Consider the following 19,836-nt stretch of genomic DNA (forward strand, 5'->3'; position numbering starts at 1 on the left):
CAACTAAGGTCTCGTTTAGATACAGAAACAGTTTCATCTCATCTCATCATTACAATTTTTTTAATTTTTCACACAAAAATAATAAATAATTTAACATTTTCAAATCTCAAATAATATTTTATTCAATTTTTAACTTTCATTTAAAATCATCCTATGTTATCTCATTATCCAAACGGGATCTAAAAGATCTCGTTAGAGAAATTAGCTCTTCAAGTGCCCTATATAGTTCACCTTAACTTTTTTGTGCATTATAAATGATTTTCAAGATACATTTTTATAGGCACAAAATATTAGAAATATGAAAGTGTGATATATAAATTAATGAGATATATTGATAAATTTAAGAATTTCAAGAATTGATACATGAACGAGCTAGAATTTTAAGAAGTGAAATTTATGTAGTGCATTTACAACACATTATTTAATTTTTGTTTATCTTCCTTCCTTAGCCTATCGTCAAACAATACATAATTTTTAACCCTTCGATATGTATAAAAAAACTAATAAATAAAAGATAATAAATAATAGTCCACATCCTCATAATCTACTCGTCATTTTATAATAATAATAATAATAATAATAATAAAAAGAATAATATTATTAAAAAAAATTAATATCATTTAAAAAAAGATTTATTTTTAAAAAATTAATTTTCTTTTACATGCATTAATATTATTTATCTAACAAAAATTTTATGTGTAGTTATTTTTTTTTATTCTTTATCATCCTATTAATGTGATTGGATTCATTATTTTTTTAATATAAAATAATTATTTTGATTAATTATATAAATTATATATAAAAATTATATAAAATTAACTGTATATAGTATAACTTTAATCTAATAATAGAGGTATGAGCGTAATTATGGTAGTCACTAGTAGGCCACGTTTTGGAGGAAGCACACTTCATGCCTCCAACTCCTTTTCTGGACTACGACACCTCCACACCTGAAACAGGCCTCTACTTCCATTTTTCAAATAAACAAACAGACAAACGCTCAACTCCTGCGTAAGCTCTTTAGCTCTCTCCCCGTCTGTCAGCACGTCTCACCTTCCTGCCCTAGAAGCCGCGCGTCTGGGCGCGTAGTGTTTCGGCTTCTCACTGGCGAGCAGATTTTGCCGAGTAAGATTTGTTCTTTCACAGGTAAGTTAGGGAGGTTCTTTTTTCTCTACTCCATTATTTCCTCCCTCCTGGCTTTTTGTTTTGCTTTTGTTCTGTTGGGCTGATTTACGTTTGTTGGTATTGTTGAGATCAGAGTGATCGTTCGATGTTCTCTATCCGTAACCAGTCTTCTCTATTTATCGATTATTAGCCCGGGATCTGAATGTCCCTCGTAATTCTATATCTTTCGTTCTGGAATTGGGGGTTTTGGGTGTTATAAGAAAGAGCTAGTTCTGTGCTTTTGGCTGTGACTTCCGTTTCTGGATCTCCGCTTCTTGGTTTAAGAGCAATTTTGTCCGATAGATTCGAAAACGCAGCTCCCGGTTCTAGATTTTTGGTTTATCGATTTTGTGGGAAAAGCCGCCCCCTCCACCATGTAGTCAGCATACCCATTGCGAAGTTACCCCCTACTTCCTCCAGTCCTGCAGGCTGATAATGTCTTTTGATCCACCCTAAACTCCTTTGTAATGAATAAAAAGACTTATGATTACTAAGGAAACCCTCAAATCTAATCAAAACTTACCCCGATCTCCCCGCGTTCCTCGTCCATTCTATCGCCGGTGTCTTCACAGTTGGTCTCCGCCAGAAAGGTGTTCGATCTCTGATCATTTATCGTACCGTAATCCTAGCATCTTTTTGATCTTTCTCGCGACTGGTACTTGTCGCGGAGGTCACCGCATCTTCTGTACTCAGAACACTAGGGTCAGAGTTTTATTGTCTTTGTTTTTCTATTATGGGAAAATGGGGGAAAGGAAAGAAAATTTCTTGATTTTTAGGTTAATTAATGGCTGTAAGTTTTATACTTGCTTTTAATTATGATGCAATTGCTTCAACCTCTCACTTATAGTAAGTCTCTTGCATTGGGCTTATTTGATTGCAACCTTTCCTTTTCTGCAATATGAAACTTTAAGATTGATTCCTCCGATTTTCTTAAGGAGCAAACGGAGGATGAGGTTAAATAATTGTGTACTATTTCGTTGTTTGTTACTTTTATGCTGATATTTTCATTCTTTCTTTGACTGATAGGTTTTAGATAACTGGAAGCGAGCTCAACTGTCCTCTATGTCCTGGAGTTCTGCAAAGAATTAATGGTTGAACGGTTTTGTGTCATTTGTTGTTGAGTAATATTTGTGCCTTTATATGACAAGATAGACATTCCAAAGGGCATACGAATAGCTACTCACTTAATCATTTGACTGCAAAGGAAGTGCAAGAACAATATTGGAGAGAAATTCGAACTACAAGAAAAATGGTATGTTTTGATTCTCTTCTAATCTAAAAGTAGAGCTTTGGAATGCATTCTTAAATGAGCCTAGGGAATTAGAGCTTTGGAATGCATTCCGAAGGATCTTGGATGCTTCTGCCTTACTTACATCTTCTTGGTCTTTAAGAATGCATAATGCAGAAAAGGTCAAGGCTTAATTTTTTGCTTATTTATTTGAAGAATAAGTGCAAATTTAGTCCTTGTGGTTTGCCTTAAAATTAAATTGCTCATGTACTTTTCAATAGATCTTTTCACTACCTGTTGGTTTATGATTGATTAAATTGATACTTTCGTTAGATATCCATTAGTAAAATGTTGACTTTATTGTGATTATTTTAGAACTTAAAAACATGTTATAACATAAAAGTAAATAATTCTTGTATCAGTAAAACATAAAAATAAAATAAGAAAATCCTAAAATAAAAGAAACCAAAAAATAAAAAACCTAACAAATATTTAAAATGTAAAAGAAAAAATCTCGTAATGCCACTCTGATCCAGGCTGCCTCAGGTTTTTTCTGCGAGCCACTTTTGTGGCGGCCAGGCCACCACAGGTTGGTTTTGCGAGCAACTTTCGTGTTGGCTTTATTTTTGGCTACAGTTGCCACAGAGTGGTTTGTGAGGGCCTCCCAATGGTAGCTTGATTTTGGGCCACAATGAGGTGGCTGGTGGAGAGAGAGGAGATGCTACCTTCCCCTGCCAGTTCTTTTTTTTCTTTTCTTTTCTTTTCAGGACTTTGATTTTTTTTTTTTTTTTTTTTAAATTTAAGGTTTTACTTTTATATTTTTATTTTTTTGACATATGGCCTATTTGGCATGGTACATAAGCATAGTTAATATTTTGCCAACGGATTTCTAATGGAGTGACTAATTTGACTAGTCTTAAAACTATAGGGAGTAGAAAGTTCAGCTGAAAAGCACAGAAGGTAATTTGACTTTAGGTAAACCACATAGATCACTTTTGTATTTATCCCTTTATTTGATTATTAGCAGCATTGCTTGAAACACTAGGCACACTTGAGCACAAACACCATCTAAAGCTCAGGCTCAAAGCGCTCGCTTCATTGAAGTATAGTGCTCTTTTTAAAAAATGATGTATGATAATAACGCAGGTCGTAATTTGTCTAGCCTATAACTCAATTGATTAAAATCTTGTGCTACATGTCAATCATGTAATCATTTAATTACCTAAATTTAAATGTAGCAGTTTGTATAATTCTCTTGTGCTTTACTAGATATACACATATTTGATACTTGATAGCCATTGTTAAATTAAAGTACATGGTTGAATCAAAATGTACCCGAAAGTCCATGACAAAGAAAAGCTCATGGATTGTAGATATTGACTTCTATGCTAACACAAGCAACCAAATATCAACCAATCTAGAAAGCCAACTTGGACTCATATATTGGGTTCAAAGCATATACATCACATATGACAATCAGCGGCGTCATGGTACGTAAATGATCTTCAATATCAATGAAATACCTAAGAATTTTGTTGACATCCTTTTCTGGGTCTTGAACTGAGATTTTATATCTTTTGTTTTTAACAAAAGAAATTAAAGAAGTGTGCTTTTTTGAGATTTAAGAGCACACAAAAATAATAACAGTGTGCTTTTGTAAATGTGCTTACCTTGGTCTTTGCGCATAACTGCGCTTTTACTCTTTTTACTTGGTTAAGAGGATTTTATGCAAACAACCTGAATGTGCCATTGATCATAGTTTGTTATGTCCTTCACACCAAAATAGGTGTTCTCACTATTCTTTTTTGGATTAGCTATGTGGTAAGGGCATCTCTGTAAGTCTGTCTTTGTGACGATTGTTTCCAGAATCAGGGCTTCTGGATGGCAAAGGGTGCTGGATGTCTAAACGATAGTGAGATGGCTTATGATAATTCTTCCAGAATTGAGCCGAAGCGTTCTCATCAGTGGTTCATGGATGGCCCGGAGGTGGAGCTGTTCCCCAACAAGAAACAGGCGGTAGTGGTTCCAACTAACAATTTATATTCGGGAATGTTAAACTCAAATGTCTCTCCATGGGGCAATGCTTCAAGTTTTCAGTCATTTACTGGTCAATTCAATGAACGGTTATTTGATTCCGAGATAACCAGGACCACTAATATTGATGACAGAAATATTCCATCACTTGACACCGAAAAACTGGATATGGGAAGAAAGATTAATGATGATACATTTGGGAATGATCCATCATTTGGTTTATCAATGTCACATACGCTGGAAGATCCTAGCTTAGGTCAAAACTATGGTGCCTTTAGAAAAGTTAAAATCAGCCAGGTGAAGGACTCCGAGAATGTTATGTCTGTATCTATGGGACATGCCTATAATCAGGGGGATGACACTACTATGTTAGCATCTCATGCCTACAAGGCAGATGGCAATTCAATATCAATGGGTCTCACTTATGGCAAAGGAACTGAGATGATATCTTTAGCTGACACCTATGACCGAGTGGATAACAATTTCATATCAATGGGACAGCCTTATAACAAGGTGGGTGACTCCTTATCAATGGGTCAAATATACAAAGAAAACCCTGATACCATGTCATCGAGTCAGATGTTCAGCAAGGGCGATGACAGTATCATTTCTATTGGTCAAACCTACAAGTCAGATGACAATAACATATCAACTGGTCACATCTTCGATAGGGGGGAGGACACTAGTGTACCAGTTGGTCATGCTTACAATACAGGTGAAAACTCGGTCTCTCACTCTTATAATAAGGGAGAAAGTACTATCATTTCCTTTGGTGGCTATGATGATGATCATGATGCAAATCCCTCTGGAAGGCTCATATCGAGTTATGAACTGTTGATGGGCAATCCTTCAGTCCAGAGATCAGAAGCTTTAATCGAGAGAGAATTAGTTAAATCAAATCCTGAAACAGATACAAGTAGTGCCCAGATAACTGCTTCGGGGACTGGAAATATTTCCAAGAAGAAAGATGACCCAAAAATGTCTAAGAAGGTTCCTCCAAACAACTTCCCGTCAAATGTCAGAAGTTTGCTATCAACTGGTATGCTAGATGGAGTCCCTGTAAAGTATATTGCCTGGTCAAGGGAGGTAACTATCAGTTCTCATGCATTTCATCTTTCAGATTGGCTTATAATTGATGACATGTCTGGTTCATTCTGTGCATGTTAGAAGGAACTCCGTGGGGTTATAAAAGGTTCTGGATATCTATGTGGCTGTCAGTCATGTAATTTTTCCAAGGTACGCTTGTTCAATTTCAGTGTGACAGAGTAGGCTGATCAACTTCTTGAAGGTTTTAAATATGTATGGTGTTACAAGGATCCTTTAAGCACAATCTATGGACCCACTTGATTGATTAATGATTTATATAGGTTATCAATGCATATGATTTTGAGCGTCATGCCGGATGCAAAACAAAACACCCAAACAACCACATATACTTCGAGAATGGGAAGACGATTTATGGGATTGTCCAAGAGCTTAGGAGCACTCCTCAAAATATGCTGTTTGAAGTAATTCAGACCATAACTGGTTCGCCTATCAATCAGAAGTCCTTCCGCCTTTGGAAAGGTGAGGCAAACTTATGAATTGAGTTAACACTACTGCTTTCCAACATTCTCCACCTTCTTCTGCTTTATAAATTACTTTCTTATCACACCTGCTCTTCTTTTGGCTTTCAGAATCCTTTCTAGCTGCAACACGTGAACTTCAGCGTATATATGGAAAGGATGAGGGGAAGCAATTGTCATGAAGCAAGCTCACTCAAGTTTTGAGGTAGGATAATCTTTGTTTTGTGCAGAGAAGTAATCTTTTTGGCTATACCTTGTCCGCACTCCGGTGATTGCACCACCAACTCGAGCGCTTTTGAGTACAAGTTACATGGACTTATTTGGGGGTGGGGGTTTGGGAGAAAAAGAACGAAGTACGTTGGAATCTTGGTCCTTGTTGTCCAAAATGGAAAATGAAATTGAAGTTGTTGTTAATGGAAAGGGACGTTTATTTATTGCTTTTGCTATTTTCTCTCATCTTTCTTGGTTATATTGGTTGTATATGATATGCCCACTAACGGAACTGGTAACTATAATACATCTCTCTGGCTTTCATCATGCTTTTTGAACCCTGTGTGAAGTGAAGTACCTCAGCTATGGTGCTGATCTATTTTAACCAAGTGTTGAAACGGTAGGGTGCATGGCCAAATCACCTATGTTATGAAACTTAAGACGTTGTCAACATGCAGGATACTAGTTTAGCCATGTTTTAGTGACGTTGGGAAAAGGGAGAAAACAAATACCTATTGAGGAGAGAGATTTCCTTAATGCATATTTGCTCTTTTCCTGACTAAAGCTTTGTTGTGTAGGGTTGTTAAATTGTCTTATTGCATTTATTCACAGATCAATTGAGTGTTTCTTCAATTTTAAATAGAGGCTTTGTTAGTGTTAACAATAAAAAGAACCTAAGAGACTGGGTGTTGACTGGCTGTGGAGGACAGATGGTGCAAGATTGAGGGAACATAATTGGTGAGAGCGCTAGGAGTGTATTTGAGTGCAAACACCGTTAAGAGCCTCTGCACTTAGCCACAAAGTGCAAGTTCTCGCCTGACTGTAGTAAAATCATACATTTTTGGAGATGATGTTTAATAACTACAAATCGATAAAATACAAAAAGAAAAAAGCTTTAAAAAGCAAAATGGCAAATATATTTAGCTAGCCTATTAACTCAAGTTATTAGAGTATTATGCAACAAAAAAGTGAAGTAATAAATTAATTACATAAGATTTAAATATGACATTTTATATAATTCTCGAGTAGCCATGGTCAAATTAAAGCAAATTATTCAATTAAAATATACCAAAGAGAAATACTCTAGTCATAAAGTGATTACACAAGAATTGGTTGGTCAGATTCTAAAGTTACCTTTATTGTAAAGCAGATTTGACGAATTACATGAAATCATGTCAGTTTGTGGTATTATTTTTGTGTAATTTCTTTGTGGTTGTAACACCCCTCTATACCAAAATCATGTCGAAAAAAGTTCTAAGGATTGTAGATATTGCTATGCTAACTAACATAACAATCAAACCTCAATCCATCTAGAAAGCTAACTTGGATTATGATATCGAGTTTAAAGCATATACATCACTTATGACAACTAGGGCTAAAAAAAAAATTGGTGAACTGGACCGTTTGGTCTGGTATCGGGTTTGGTCTGGTATGGTTCAGTATCGGTTCCGTTTTTCTCAAAACCGGTCGAAATTGATCTGGTTTCAGTTTTCTTTTTTCTAACACTGAACCAAACCGGACTAGACCGATTCATATATATATTTTAATTTTTTTATAGTGTATAAAACAATTACTGATAAATATATAATATAATTCTTATATGATTTTATATGATCTTTATATACTTATATAAAATAATTTTATATTATATGATAAATTACTGATTAATATAATATTAAATTTTTAAAATCTTATATAAATAACTATATATTATCACTATAGTCTATTGTATTAGTAGTTATACTAATACTAATACTATATCACTATATACTATAATATGCTATAATATATCACAATAGTCTATAATACAATTATAATAGACTACAATATATTATCTCTATATTATTATTATATATATATATACACTATATACTATACCGAAAAAATCGGATTGAAGCGGTAAAATTGGAAATACTGGCTTAAGGGTATAACTGCCTAATTGGTACATTATCAGTTCGGTTCTAAAATATGTTCAAAACCCGATCGAACCGGACTGTACATGCCTACCAATCAGTAATAAATATTATAAAATTAGTAGTGTATTTTGTAAATGCGCTCACCTTTTTGACATATGAAGCGATTCAGCCTTGGCGCAAATTCTCCTGCCAAATCAATGTCCTAGAAGGGGATGAGATGCTAGGCGTCATTGCCGATTCAGTGCAAGATTATCGAGTCAGGTAGTGTGGGATGCGCTCATTGGCCATGTGCTTAAGATCCTAAGTCATAACTTTGTCTTGGAAACGAACACTATGTCATTTTCTTCCATCGGATCCAAACTCAGATGATATTTTGTCACGCTTCAGCTTAAAGAAATTAATGTAGATATTGACCAAACTCTGTGTCATTACATTTTCATGTCATTTGTCATTTTCCCTGTGCATCATTAGTGGAGACAATTCACACTTGAGTCTTGATACAATCAAGGGGGAAATCCACTCGATGCGGTAAAATATCTTGCACTATTTCATTGTGTTAGTGCAAGAATTTTTATCGCATCGTATGGGATCTGCGTTTTCTCTCTCATTTTTTAATCATTTTACTTCACACTTACTATGAAACATCCAATTATAATCTAATTAGTGGAGGCAAATTCACACTTTAGAGGAAACCTTTTGAAATTTAATCATCATTGATAGGTGACAATTGAGAATGTAATAATGATACATCATTTTTATTGTATGCTGAATTATATTCCATTACTTGGTATTGAGTTATCTTCTTTCCTTGCGCATTGTTGCCAACTTGCATAGAAGTTTCTCCATGAATAATATATTAGTGATTATTCATGTGGACCTATCTTGAAATCATTTTTGTGTCCCTCTAGAACTATCATTACATAATAAGAAAACCAATTTTAACATATATGTGTCAAACAAACACGGGATGGAAGAGAAGAAAACCAATAGACAGAGAAAATAAACCATGCACTAGAATTAATCGAGCGAGAAAAAAAAATAAGGAGAATTTCATTTTGCACATCTAAACTATTCTATTTTTTTTTTCAAATTGCACCACAAATTACTAAAATAAAAAGTTTATAGCAAAATGACTATATTTTTTTCAATCTCATCCCACAGTTAAATTTAACAAAAAGGTTGAAAACCTAGATTTTCCTCATGACTTATCTAAAATGCCAAAAGGCTCAAGTTGCTCCCAGCCCACCAAATTAGTAGCTTGGGGGGGCTGTTAGAAGGCTCAGGGGAGTCAGGAGGCATTGGACTGTTAGAGAGGAGTCAGACACGCAAAGACTTGGCCTTACTTGTAGGGGGTGCATGCGGGTAAAGACAATCAGATAAATAAAGGCTCTTTTTTCTCCTTCTTTGGATCTTCTTCTTCTTCAGTGCTTCTTCTTCCTCTTCATCGGCTCCTTCAAATAGAGGAGCTCTAGTGAAGACCTCTTCTCTAGTAAAATTATTTTCAGCATCACCAGTGTACAGTAAAATATGAGAGACCATGAGAGATTGTAAACAAGAATATTATAGTAGATTTCTCATCTTCAAACCCCAGTGGACGTAGGCCTGATGACGAATCACGTAAATCTTGGTGTCATCTCTTTTACTTTCTTTATACTTATTTTCCGTTCACCGCCATGGACGTATGCATCGCCGCCATACAGTTGCACCGAAATACTGCCGGGGGCTCCATACAATGCCGATCGAGGCCCAAGTCACCACAGTGGGCTGAGAATGACTCTCTCTCCCCTTTTGGCCTGTTGAGCAATTTTTATCACATTAACAAATGTAAACACAAAGATCTAACTTTGCTAATTAACTTTACTATTACTACTGTTTTATATTTTCATATAATCTACATATTATTATACTGGCAAAACAACTAAAAGGAACTTGGGATATATATATATATATATATATAATATGAAAGAAAGAGCGCATATTTGATCTGGATGTGGTGTAAATTCAAATTCAAATGCACAACTATATTATAGAGAGAGAGGGGGTATCAAAATGGACGATGAGGATTGTAGTGTTTGGAAAGGTATTAAATGGGGTGAAAATTAGGACAGAATATATATATATATATATATATATATATCTGTCACAGCTATATATATTCTTCTTCAAAGATATTGGTGGATCTAAATTTGGGAGAAAGATTGTATGTATTACTTTCTTTAGAGAATCCAATGTATCTGCTGCTCATTGGGGGTGGAAAGTAAAGGGTTTGCTACAAATCTGAGCAGAAGATAAACTAATAAAAGAAATATAATTTGGAAAGAAAAGTTTTTGATCATGCTCTTTTCATTATATCGTATACTACACACACATTTATTCTAAAGTATGCAACAATCTTGCATGTTATACAATAAAACAAATTAAATAAAACAAATCACCAATATATATTACAAATATGTATTACAAGTGCTGTATGTTGAGACAAAGATCTCAAGTTATGTTGTCAGATATGAGTTTCCTTGAGTTGTTTAGAGGATAGCTAGCATGATTCAAGGGTGAATGGGCCACATCAACCATATCAAAGATGTTTGAACAAACCTCAGCGTGAGGAGAGCTTGAGAGAGATGACTAATAAATCAAGCCCTAGACGCCTGCTCCGAGTCGTATATTATCATGATTTATGAGGGCATACTCCAATCTGGTTCAATTAATTAATCAAGGAAACCAACTGATTGTTCCATAAAGATTTACCCAATAGTTTAAGCAAAAAAGTATTAGAGATCACGTCTAATTAACAAATGAAGATATTTTAATGCATGGATAGTGTAAGGATTGAGAAGAGGATATCATCAACCAAAGATTAGTCTTGCAATCGAGTGGCTTGATAGAAAAAAGTTGTGTATGGAGATACGAAGTTGAGAAAGAAGTGTAGGTAGATGAATTATCCAATATATTGTTTTCTAGAAAGCATCTGTATACCAATACCCTATGAGAGAGATTTGAACGTGATAATAAAGTAATTAGCACCTTTTTAACTGTATGCGTATGTTTTCTTTCGACTATCTGATCATTTTGGTGGGGTATCATAGGGAAATGATTTGCAATGAATGTTGGCATCCTCTTCTGTCACAGCCCATGAATGAAATGCTTGGACCATGGGCATTGAGCCAGTTTAATTCCATTTACAATTGCTTTTATTGTGATTTAGCAGGTAATTTGGACTACAATGTAACTAGTGGGCTTAGGCCCTTAGTTTTATTTTCTTGTATGCTTTTAATTGTGTTAGTCTGGGTCCATGTAGGAGTCATATTCCTTGTGTACTTGGCCTAGTTTTCAGCTATCCAGAAAGTTAATGCAAATTTTATTTCTTTTTCTCTTATCATCTTCTTCCTTTATTCAATAGAGGTGCTCTCCTCGAAGTGAGTGATTTCTATGTATTTCTCTTTAAGCAACTTTAGGTGTGTTACAAGTGGTATCTAGAGCCAGGCTTTCCTTGGCATTGGCTTCATCAATCAATGGAAATAGAAAAAAAATTCTTTCATCCTTACTCAACATCAGAGAGCAAGTCGAACAATCACAACAACGTTTAGATGTTATTTTCCAGACATTTAAAGATGTCAAGAACAACTTTGAAAATTTTCAGAACAACTTCAATGAAGAGTTCTCAAATCTGGAAAGCCAACTCTGTGCTCTGCAAGAAGAGGAAGAACGAGCTAAGTGTTATCCAGAGATGACTCTTTCTTATGTTCCCAAAAACCCTTTTAGAAATCAGAAATTGATTTCCCAATTCTCAGCACTCCCCTTCCGACTCCCGTTTCTTTTCCTTCCACGTAGAGATTATTTCCTGTTTCTTTCATATTCGTCGGTCGTTCCTAGCAATAACTACACACTAATTGTAAAATGAGAAGGCCTAGCCATCAGATGGAAGTTTGACCCCAGTGGGATCAAATTTCAATTTCTCGACTCCTTACCCTTACCACAAAAAACCAACCATACTAAATCCCAAACTGTGGATCTCTCAAAAACTTTAACCTTAGGGGTAGTTAAATATCTATTGCCACCTCAATTACATCCATACCAGTTCTATTCATCCATGGCAGACGAGGTAGTCTCTTCAGCTCCTCAGCCACCTTCGTCGACGTTGTCAGCCTCGCTGCTAGGCCACTCGAGGATTCCCATAGTCAACAAGTTGCAGGACACATTCGTGCAGCTCAGGAGCCAGTCGACCATCGAGCTCCAACAAGTTGCGTTGGTCTGAAGACGGAGAAACGACTACTCTATAGTGCTAGAGGCCCTAGTCAACTGCGACTTCCTACTTAGGGGATTGCAAAGCTGCACTGGGAGGTTGCTTGTGCTACAGTGGAGGCTAACGAAGAGCAAGCTGTACGGGATCTATGGCCGTGGCATCCTTATTTGGGCCACTAGAGAGTCATTATTACTGAAGCCCTATTCTTGCAAAACTTAGAGTGGATGTGAATAACGATGATTTTAATGAGCTATTTGAGGCCTGGAGCTTTAAGGTGGTTCAACTTTTGAAGGTTGGTGTCTTAGATAATGCTGAAGTCTTGCATTATGAGATTGAGGCCATAAGGGGTGGGCTTGAGTTTGCTATGAATTGGAGGGGTAAATTTTTTTTTGCTTCGTTTATGCGTGATGTATTGCCTCTGAGGGATATTGGAATTCTTATGGTCATTCTCATTGATGAGAAAAACAGATTGGGACGACGAGTGTCTAGGTATATATGTAAGCATGTTTGCAATTACTTCCTAGTTACTCTGCACATAGAGGATCTACATGCCTTCCATTATGATCGTCCTTATGTCTTTGGTTATGAACCACATTTAGTTTTTCCCATTGGCGTTGTTGCACTTGCTGACCCCAAAGGTTTCGTGCCACTCCCAAAGATAAAGGTCCTCACAAGTAGGGCTGTGTTCTACACACCTTTTTTGACGCACATATGGACATGGTAGGTCTTACTCCAGCGGCAAAGAAACATTTTGTCTCCCTCTTAGATGCTGGTTATAGTTGCATCATAGTGTTAGGGGGAGTACAAGAGACCTTTCATATGGAGCAGGGTTCTGAGATTGCCTTCCTCAAGAAGAGAAGAGGATTTGTTCGCATAGCTATGGAGATGGGGCACCCTCTGGTCCCAGTGTTCTGCTTTGGTTAGTCATGCGCCTATAAATGGTGGAAACCAGGTGGGAAGTTCTTCCCAAAATTTTCTAGGGCCATCAAGTTCACCCCAATTTACTTCTAGGGAATTTTGGTATCTTCTTTACCCTTCAAACACCCTTTATGTGATGGAAACTTGATATTTGCTTGTCTTGATGTTGTTTCAGAGATCACAAAATCGATGGATGGGGTTTTCTAAGGCGACACTACTTTATAGACTTCTACTATGTAAGATGTCTGCCCCTCAGTTGTTCGAGGAAATACCACTCAGGGGTGTTTTTGAGCCTTTTGATAGAGGGAGGGAGCATAGCTCTTTTTTTACCCTTTTCAATATCAAATGCTATGTTATATCTCCTCGTCGGTGCATGCCACTAAATCTGGCTGTCCATGTGGTTATTATGGAGCTTTTTGAGCAAGGATTTTTTGAGCAAGTCTTGAAAGGGGAACTTGACTTCATATCAGAACCATAGGCTAGTATATCAGAAAGTGCAAAGGATCTAGTTCAAAGAATGCTTGTAAGAGATCCTAAGAAGCGACTGACAACCGAGGAAGTTCCTGGTCACCTTTGGGTTCAGGTTGATGGTGTTGCTTTGGATAAGCCTCTTGAATATGCAATTCTAACTCGCTTGAAGCAAATTTTTGCCATGAACAAGTTAAAGAAAATGGTTATCAAAGTCATTGCCGGAAGCTTGTCTGAAGAGGAAATTGCAGGTCTGAAGGAAATGTTCAAGATGATAGACACAGATGACAATGGACAAATCACCTTTGAGGAACTAAAAAACAGTTTGGATAGAGTGCGATGAATTTTTAAGGATTATGAAATTAGTGGATTGATGCAAGCTATAAATATTGACAACAGGGGTACCTTAGACTATGGGGAGGTCATAGCAGCATTGCTCTATCTAAATAAGATCCAGAGGGAGGATCATTGGCATGCAACCTTCTCATACTTCCACAAAGAAAGGAGTGGATACATCACTCAAGATGAACTCCCACAATCCTGTGAACAGTTTGGCTTAGGAGACACTCAGCTAGAGGAAGAGAAAAGGATCCTAGAGGAAAGAAAGAAACTGAAACAAGTAGGAGTCATAGGAAGTATAAAGAAAATTCTCTTTTTTAACCCGGGTGGTGGGACAATTGTGGACAAGGATATCGCACCTTGTGGACAAGGTGCTTCTATGGAGGATGGTTTGTCACAACCCACGAATGAAGTGCTTGGGCCAATTTAATTCCATTTTCAATTGCTTTTATCGTGATTTAGCAGGTTATTTGGACTATAATGTAGCTAGTGGGCTTGGGCCCTTAGTTTTATTTTCTTGTATGCTTTTAGTTGTGTTAGCCTGAGCCCATGTAGGGGTCATCTTCCTTATATATGAGCCAAGGGCTCTAGTTTTCAGCTATCCAGAAAGTTAATGCAAATTTTATTTCTATTTCTCTTAGCTTCTTCTTCTTTTCTTCAATGGAGGTGCTCATCTCGAGGTAGCAATTTCTATATATTTCTCTTTAAGCAACTTGAGGTGTGTAACATCTTCTAAATGTATTTTAATTTTTTTGATGTAAACTCTCCACCTTGGTCCTATATATTTCAAGTGTTTGATTTTATAGATGAATATAATTTCAGCAAAATAACTTAAATCATCTATAAACTTACTTTACAACCACCAATAGATGAATTAAATTGAAAATCTGGCAAATTTGCAGATGATGAAGACCTCTTATTCTTTATCACAAAGGGCTTAAATTCCTCATTAAGACTTCCATTCTTAGTTATCATTACAACTAAGCAAATATTGCTGATGGATTCTTATTCAAATTCTCGTAGAAGGAATTCTTACAAGAATCCATTCATTCTATTTGTAAACATATTGGTATGACGAGAGATCCATCAAAATCAAGACTTGGCATAATTAATTATCTGCCATCAATATTCCAAAACACACACAGGATCCACATATGCAGTCTTTCCCCAACCAAAACCTGCACCACAAAATGGCACATTTATCTTGTTTGCAATAGCAAGGCTTAGATTCCCTAACTTGTGCTTGACTTATCATATAATCAAGCTGAGATAACCTTATGTACTCATTTATCATCCTATGAATTGATACGCGTAAGTTTGTAGGATGAGTTTTATAATTCCTAGATGTAACATTCTTTAAAAGGTGTCAATCCAATCCCAAAAGCTAGTTAGAGTTAATCGAATTTATTAATAATTTTTTGAATTTTGACACTAACACCAATATAATCATGAGCTTAAACAAATGATCATTGTCACTCAATTTACAATCAGGTTAGTTCGCTTTAGAACTAATTACTCCTAGCTAGTCTCTATGCATTTCAAAATAAAAACTTTTACGGTTGGTATAGCAGATAAGGCTTTTTGCCGCGATTACAACTCGCGGTAAATAGCAGGAAAATTGCTCTAAATGTGTTTTGTCAGCGTTTTGTACCGCAGGTGAGCGGCAGCAAAAAAAAAAAAAAAAAAAGGTCTCAAATAGCAAAACAATTGCCGGCAAAAAATCGTGGGAAATATTTTCATTTTGTGGCGAAAAATTTGGTGTCAAATACCTTCTACCAAAATATATTATAAGCAAAAACAAAATAATAAATTAAGAGGTTGCGAATACCGGATCTAGGCAGATTACCACCCTCCTCCTTGGTTGCCTCCTCAAAGTCTACTACATCTAGAATATGAATTAGTTTCTCCTTGACCCAATTCTGAGTGCAAATCAAAGCCTTCACAATAGTAGGAGATAATGAACTCCAGAATTGATCCAATATGCATCCCTTGGTGCTAAAGGCAGACTTTGAGGCTACGATAGTAATAATGATGACGAAAATATTATAGACTATCGTTCTAAAGATGAGATACTTGACGACTTTGACTTTCCACCAAGCTAAGATATCAAATTGCCGTGTAAATGGGTGCATCTCCAGTACCAAGTATCTATCCCAAAGTTTTGAATTTCGTACCGTACCGATCGGTATGGCTGAAATATACCGTTTTTGTGGCATAGCTGGTATAGAGAAGGATATAGTTTCATACTGGTCAGAATTTCGGCCGTTTCGGCCTGTATTGGTTGATATTTTAGCCTTTACTCTTTTTTTTTTTTTCATTTTTTCAAATTGCAAGCTCATTTTTTGAACTCACATTTCAGGCTAGACTATTTATAATTTATATATAACTTATTCATATATAAACTATTATTTTAGAATATAATTTATATATATATATTTATATATATAATTTATTCATATATAAACTATTCCGAAACGGTACCGGTATCGAAATATCTCCTTTCAGTACCTCGACCGAAACGGTATTCAAAACATTGATCTATCCAACTCTGATTGGCTATATGAAGTCTTTCGAAACTTGGAAACATTCTCATACCTCTTAGCTCACCTATACTTTTTCGCTATCCCAACTTCAGGAGGAGGTGATACGGTAAGTGTAGGTGTAGGTGCTCAAATATTACTGCACTTGAATGCGAAAAATTCATCAAACAATCTATTAAGAGTTTCCTTAACCCTTGTCACAATATGAACTGCCCATGCCTTCCTGTTGACCATTTCCAAGCCATATACCATGTCATCAACTTTTTATTGCAAGTCAAGAACAATAGCTGTATATAGGAAAATGTTGATCCTACTCAAATCTCCTAAATACTTCTCATACTTAGTTCTCATGCTTATTGCCATATTCCACAAAGTAAGATCAACACTCTTGCACATTTTATCCAATTGTCCATTCACTTGACATACTTATGGACAATATTCATTGGATGTAATGTACAAAGACCCATACTTATGGACAATATTCATTGGATGTAATGTCATCTAAATGAAAGCCTAAAAAATTCTATGAAAACCTGCCAATCATCATCCTTGGGCTGTCTAAATCTCTCATCATCCTCAAAGTGATTGACATATTGCATGTTCTCGTCACCCATTAGGTCAATGGCTTTTCTATAATACTCGGTCATCTCCAATATCAAGAATGTTGAGTTCCATCTTGTCGGAACATTAAGACACAACCCCTTCATTCATTCAATACCCACAACATGAACATACACTTTGAATTTACCAAACCTAGCCGATGAAGACTTCACAAACCTCACCTCACTTCTAACTCTTGCAACCGAATCATGAATATTTTTCAAACCGTCGATCACAATAAGACTTAGGACATGTGCATCACATTGAACATATAAATACTCACCACCCATAATTGACTTATTGTCCTCTCTAAACTTATTCTTAAGATACTCAAGTGCGGTATCATTAGACGAGACATTGTCAATCGTTATTGTCATAACCCGCTCCAACCTCCACTCCTTTATTACGATCTCCAAAGCTTTCCTAATAGTCTCACCTTTGTAATTGGCAATTAAACAAAACTTAAGGATCTTTTTGTTTAATTGCCAAATATCATAATTTACAAAATGGATAGTTAAAGACATATAGTTCAAGTTTTTGACCAATATCCATGTATTAGAGGTGAGGCAAACTTTTTGACCCCCTAATTGGTTTCTCAACAAATCTTTCTATACACCGTATAATTTAATAATATCATTCACCATTGTGTGGCGAGAAGGAATGTCAAACCTAGGTTCCAAAAACTTAAAATATGCTTGGAACCCTTCACCTCCACAAACTGAAAGGGTAGCTCGTCTATTATGACTATCTGGATCATATTTGGTATATCCCTTTAACATTCTCCCACTACTCCTATCCACCATTTTTTTAAGTCCAATATCTAATCTAGATTGTCTCTTTTTCTTGTAAAGAACATCTAATTAGACTATTCTTGCATTATTCTTCTAAGTGGACTATTAATTGGGATGTACCATGTCTTTTCGTAGTGACATCCATACACCTTACCACAATGATTACCCTTGACTTGTGGGTCATTTGGGTTACCACCCTCTAACTCGGTGAAGTGATTCCACACAATTGAAGTGAGTTTCTTCTTTGGTGGGCCCATGGGTGTAGGGGTAGGGTTGGTGTATGGGTATTGGTATTGGTAGTGGTAGGGGTAGGGGTAGGGGTAGGGGTAATGGAGCTAGCACTAGTGCTTGTATTTAGACTTGACCCACTATCCATGTAGTTGACTCACAAAGTCACAAATACCTGACATGATGCCAAAATCACATAACACTTAAAATCATATAATTATACAAATCACAATTGATTGGGGTTTCAGTTTCGAAACCCCAAAATAGTATGGAGTTTCAAAAGTGAAACCCCAAGATCATATTAGGTTAGGGGTTTCACTTTTGAAACCCTAACTTAATTTAGGGTTTCAATCTGAAACCTTAAATTAGTCCCAAATTGACATATTACAATCAACTACTCAAATCATTACACACAATATTCTAATCCTCCACAGCCCATATAACACAATCTCATCCTCAAAATCCATTGATCAATCCCATCCTCCATAGTCCAATCTGTTAACATTGTATTTTGAACGCTTGGACAAGACTCCAGCAACTCTAGCCGGGATCGTCACCTGAAAATACAAAGAAGAAGATGGGCTCGGGGTGGTCTTGGAAGCCTCTGATGTCTAAGTCAGTATCCTTTAGTGTATCTCAAAGGATTTTGTATCTAGAATCCAGAGAGAATTTTTCGTACCTGGGATGAGGCTTTTATACTAAGTCCTTCGGGGGGTACCCTATTAGGTATAAGCAGTCTCGCCCATGCTTGCCATAGTCTGGGCATTTAATGTGACGTGCTCTTTTGAGGCAGGGTCATTAATGCGGCGTAGCTCCAATGTTTGTGCCATTAATGCGGCGTGGCCCCTTGGGTGAGTCCTGATGGTGGGCGAATGATGCTGTCCTTTGGGGGGGGGGGGGACCCCTGTCAGGTTTAAGCCGCCCCGCCATGCTTGCCATAGTACGAGCATTTAATGCGATGTGGTCTTCTGAGGCAAGGTCATTAATGTGGTGTGTCTCCTGGGTTTGAGTCATTAATGCTGTGTGGCTCCCTGGGTGAGTCCTGTTGATAGGTCGTGCGTGTCTTTTGTTGGCACAATGATGTAATTCCTTTATGCGAGGTGCGATGGGGACCGTCAGAGTAGGTGGGTCCTATATGTCCTTAGCGTATGGTTTCCTACATTTCGTACCCTTTTTCCATCTGTCAGAGTAGGTGGGTCCTATCTCTCCTGGGCCCTGTCAATGACCCTAAGGCCTTTAGAACAATGAGATTTGGTCTGGGGCGGGCTCGGTTACTGGGCCAAAGTATACTAAGAATGGGCCTGGTAGAAAATATCCCTTCCAGTTACTCCGCCAATTATTGCTGAACTTGTTCGGCGGGAGTTCCATTGTTGTGCCTTTTCCTCTTCTTCTTTCTTCCTACTTTTCTTCTCATCTTTTTTTTTGGGTGGTGTGTTTATGGCAGATCTGATGCGCACTTGATTACGCCTGCTGGGTTCCTCTTGCGTGGTTAATCCAAGAAACGATCCCTTTCCCACGTTGCTTCGTGGAGTGCGTACAACAGTCTGGGTCATGTCCACGTCTCTTGATGTAGTGTGTCTTACACGCCATTT

General features: G+C 36.7%; 1 protein-coding gene and 1 pseudogene across 3 annotated transcripts; both read left to right on the forward strand.

The window, feature by feature from the left end:
• Positions 1 to 931: 931 nt before the first annotated feature.
• Positions 932 to 6,533, forward strand: LOC109011112. 3 transcript variants are annotated; one of them, XM_018992180.2, is made up of 6 exons: positions 932 to 1,146; positions 2,191 to 2,416; positions 4,207 to 5,512; positions 5,594 to 5,662; positions 5,794 to 5,992; positions 6,103 to 6,533. In XM_018992180.2, exons 3-6 carry the CDS (start codon positions 4,274 to 4,276, stop codon positions 6,171 to 6,173), a joined length of 1,578 nt encoding a protein of 525 aa, XP_018847725.1. In that variant the 5' UTR covers positions 932 to 1,146; positions 2,191 to 2,416; positions 4,207 to 4,273; the 3' UTR covers positions 6,174 to 6,533. The 3 variants fall into 3 exon arrangements, with proteins under 3 accessions (XP_018847725.1, XP_018847723.1, XP_018847724.1); XM_018992178.2 differs by having other exon boundaries at positions 4,259 to 5,512; XM_018992179.2 differs by having other exon boundaries at positions 4,259 to 5,512; positions 5,597 to 5,662.
• A 1,257-nt stretch (positions 6,534 to 7,790) lies between these two features.
• Positions 7,791 to 19,325, forward strand: LOC109011114 (annotated as a pseudogene).
• Positions 19,326 to 19,836: the final 511 nt, after the last annotated feature.

This window comes from Juglans regia, chromosome 3, assembly GCF_001411555.2.
Source record: "Juglans regia cultivar Chandler chromosome 3, Walnut 2.0, whole genome shotgun sequence".
NCBI lineage: Eukaryota > Viridiplantae > Streptophyta > Magnoliopsida > Fagales > Juglandaceae > Juglans > Juglans regia.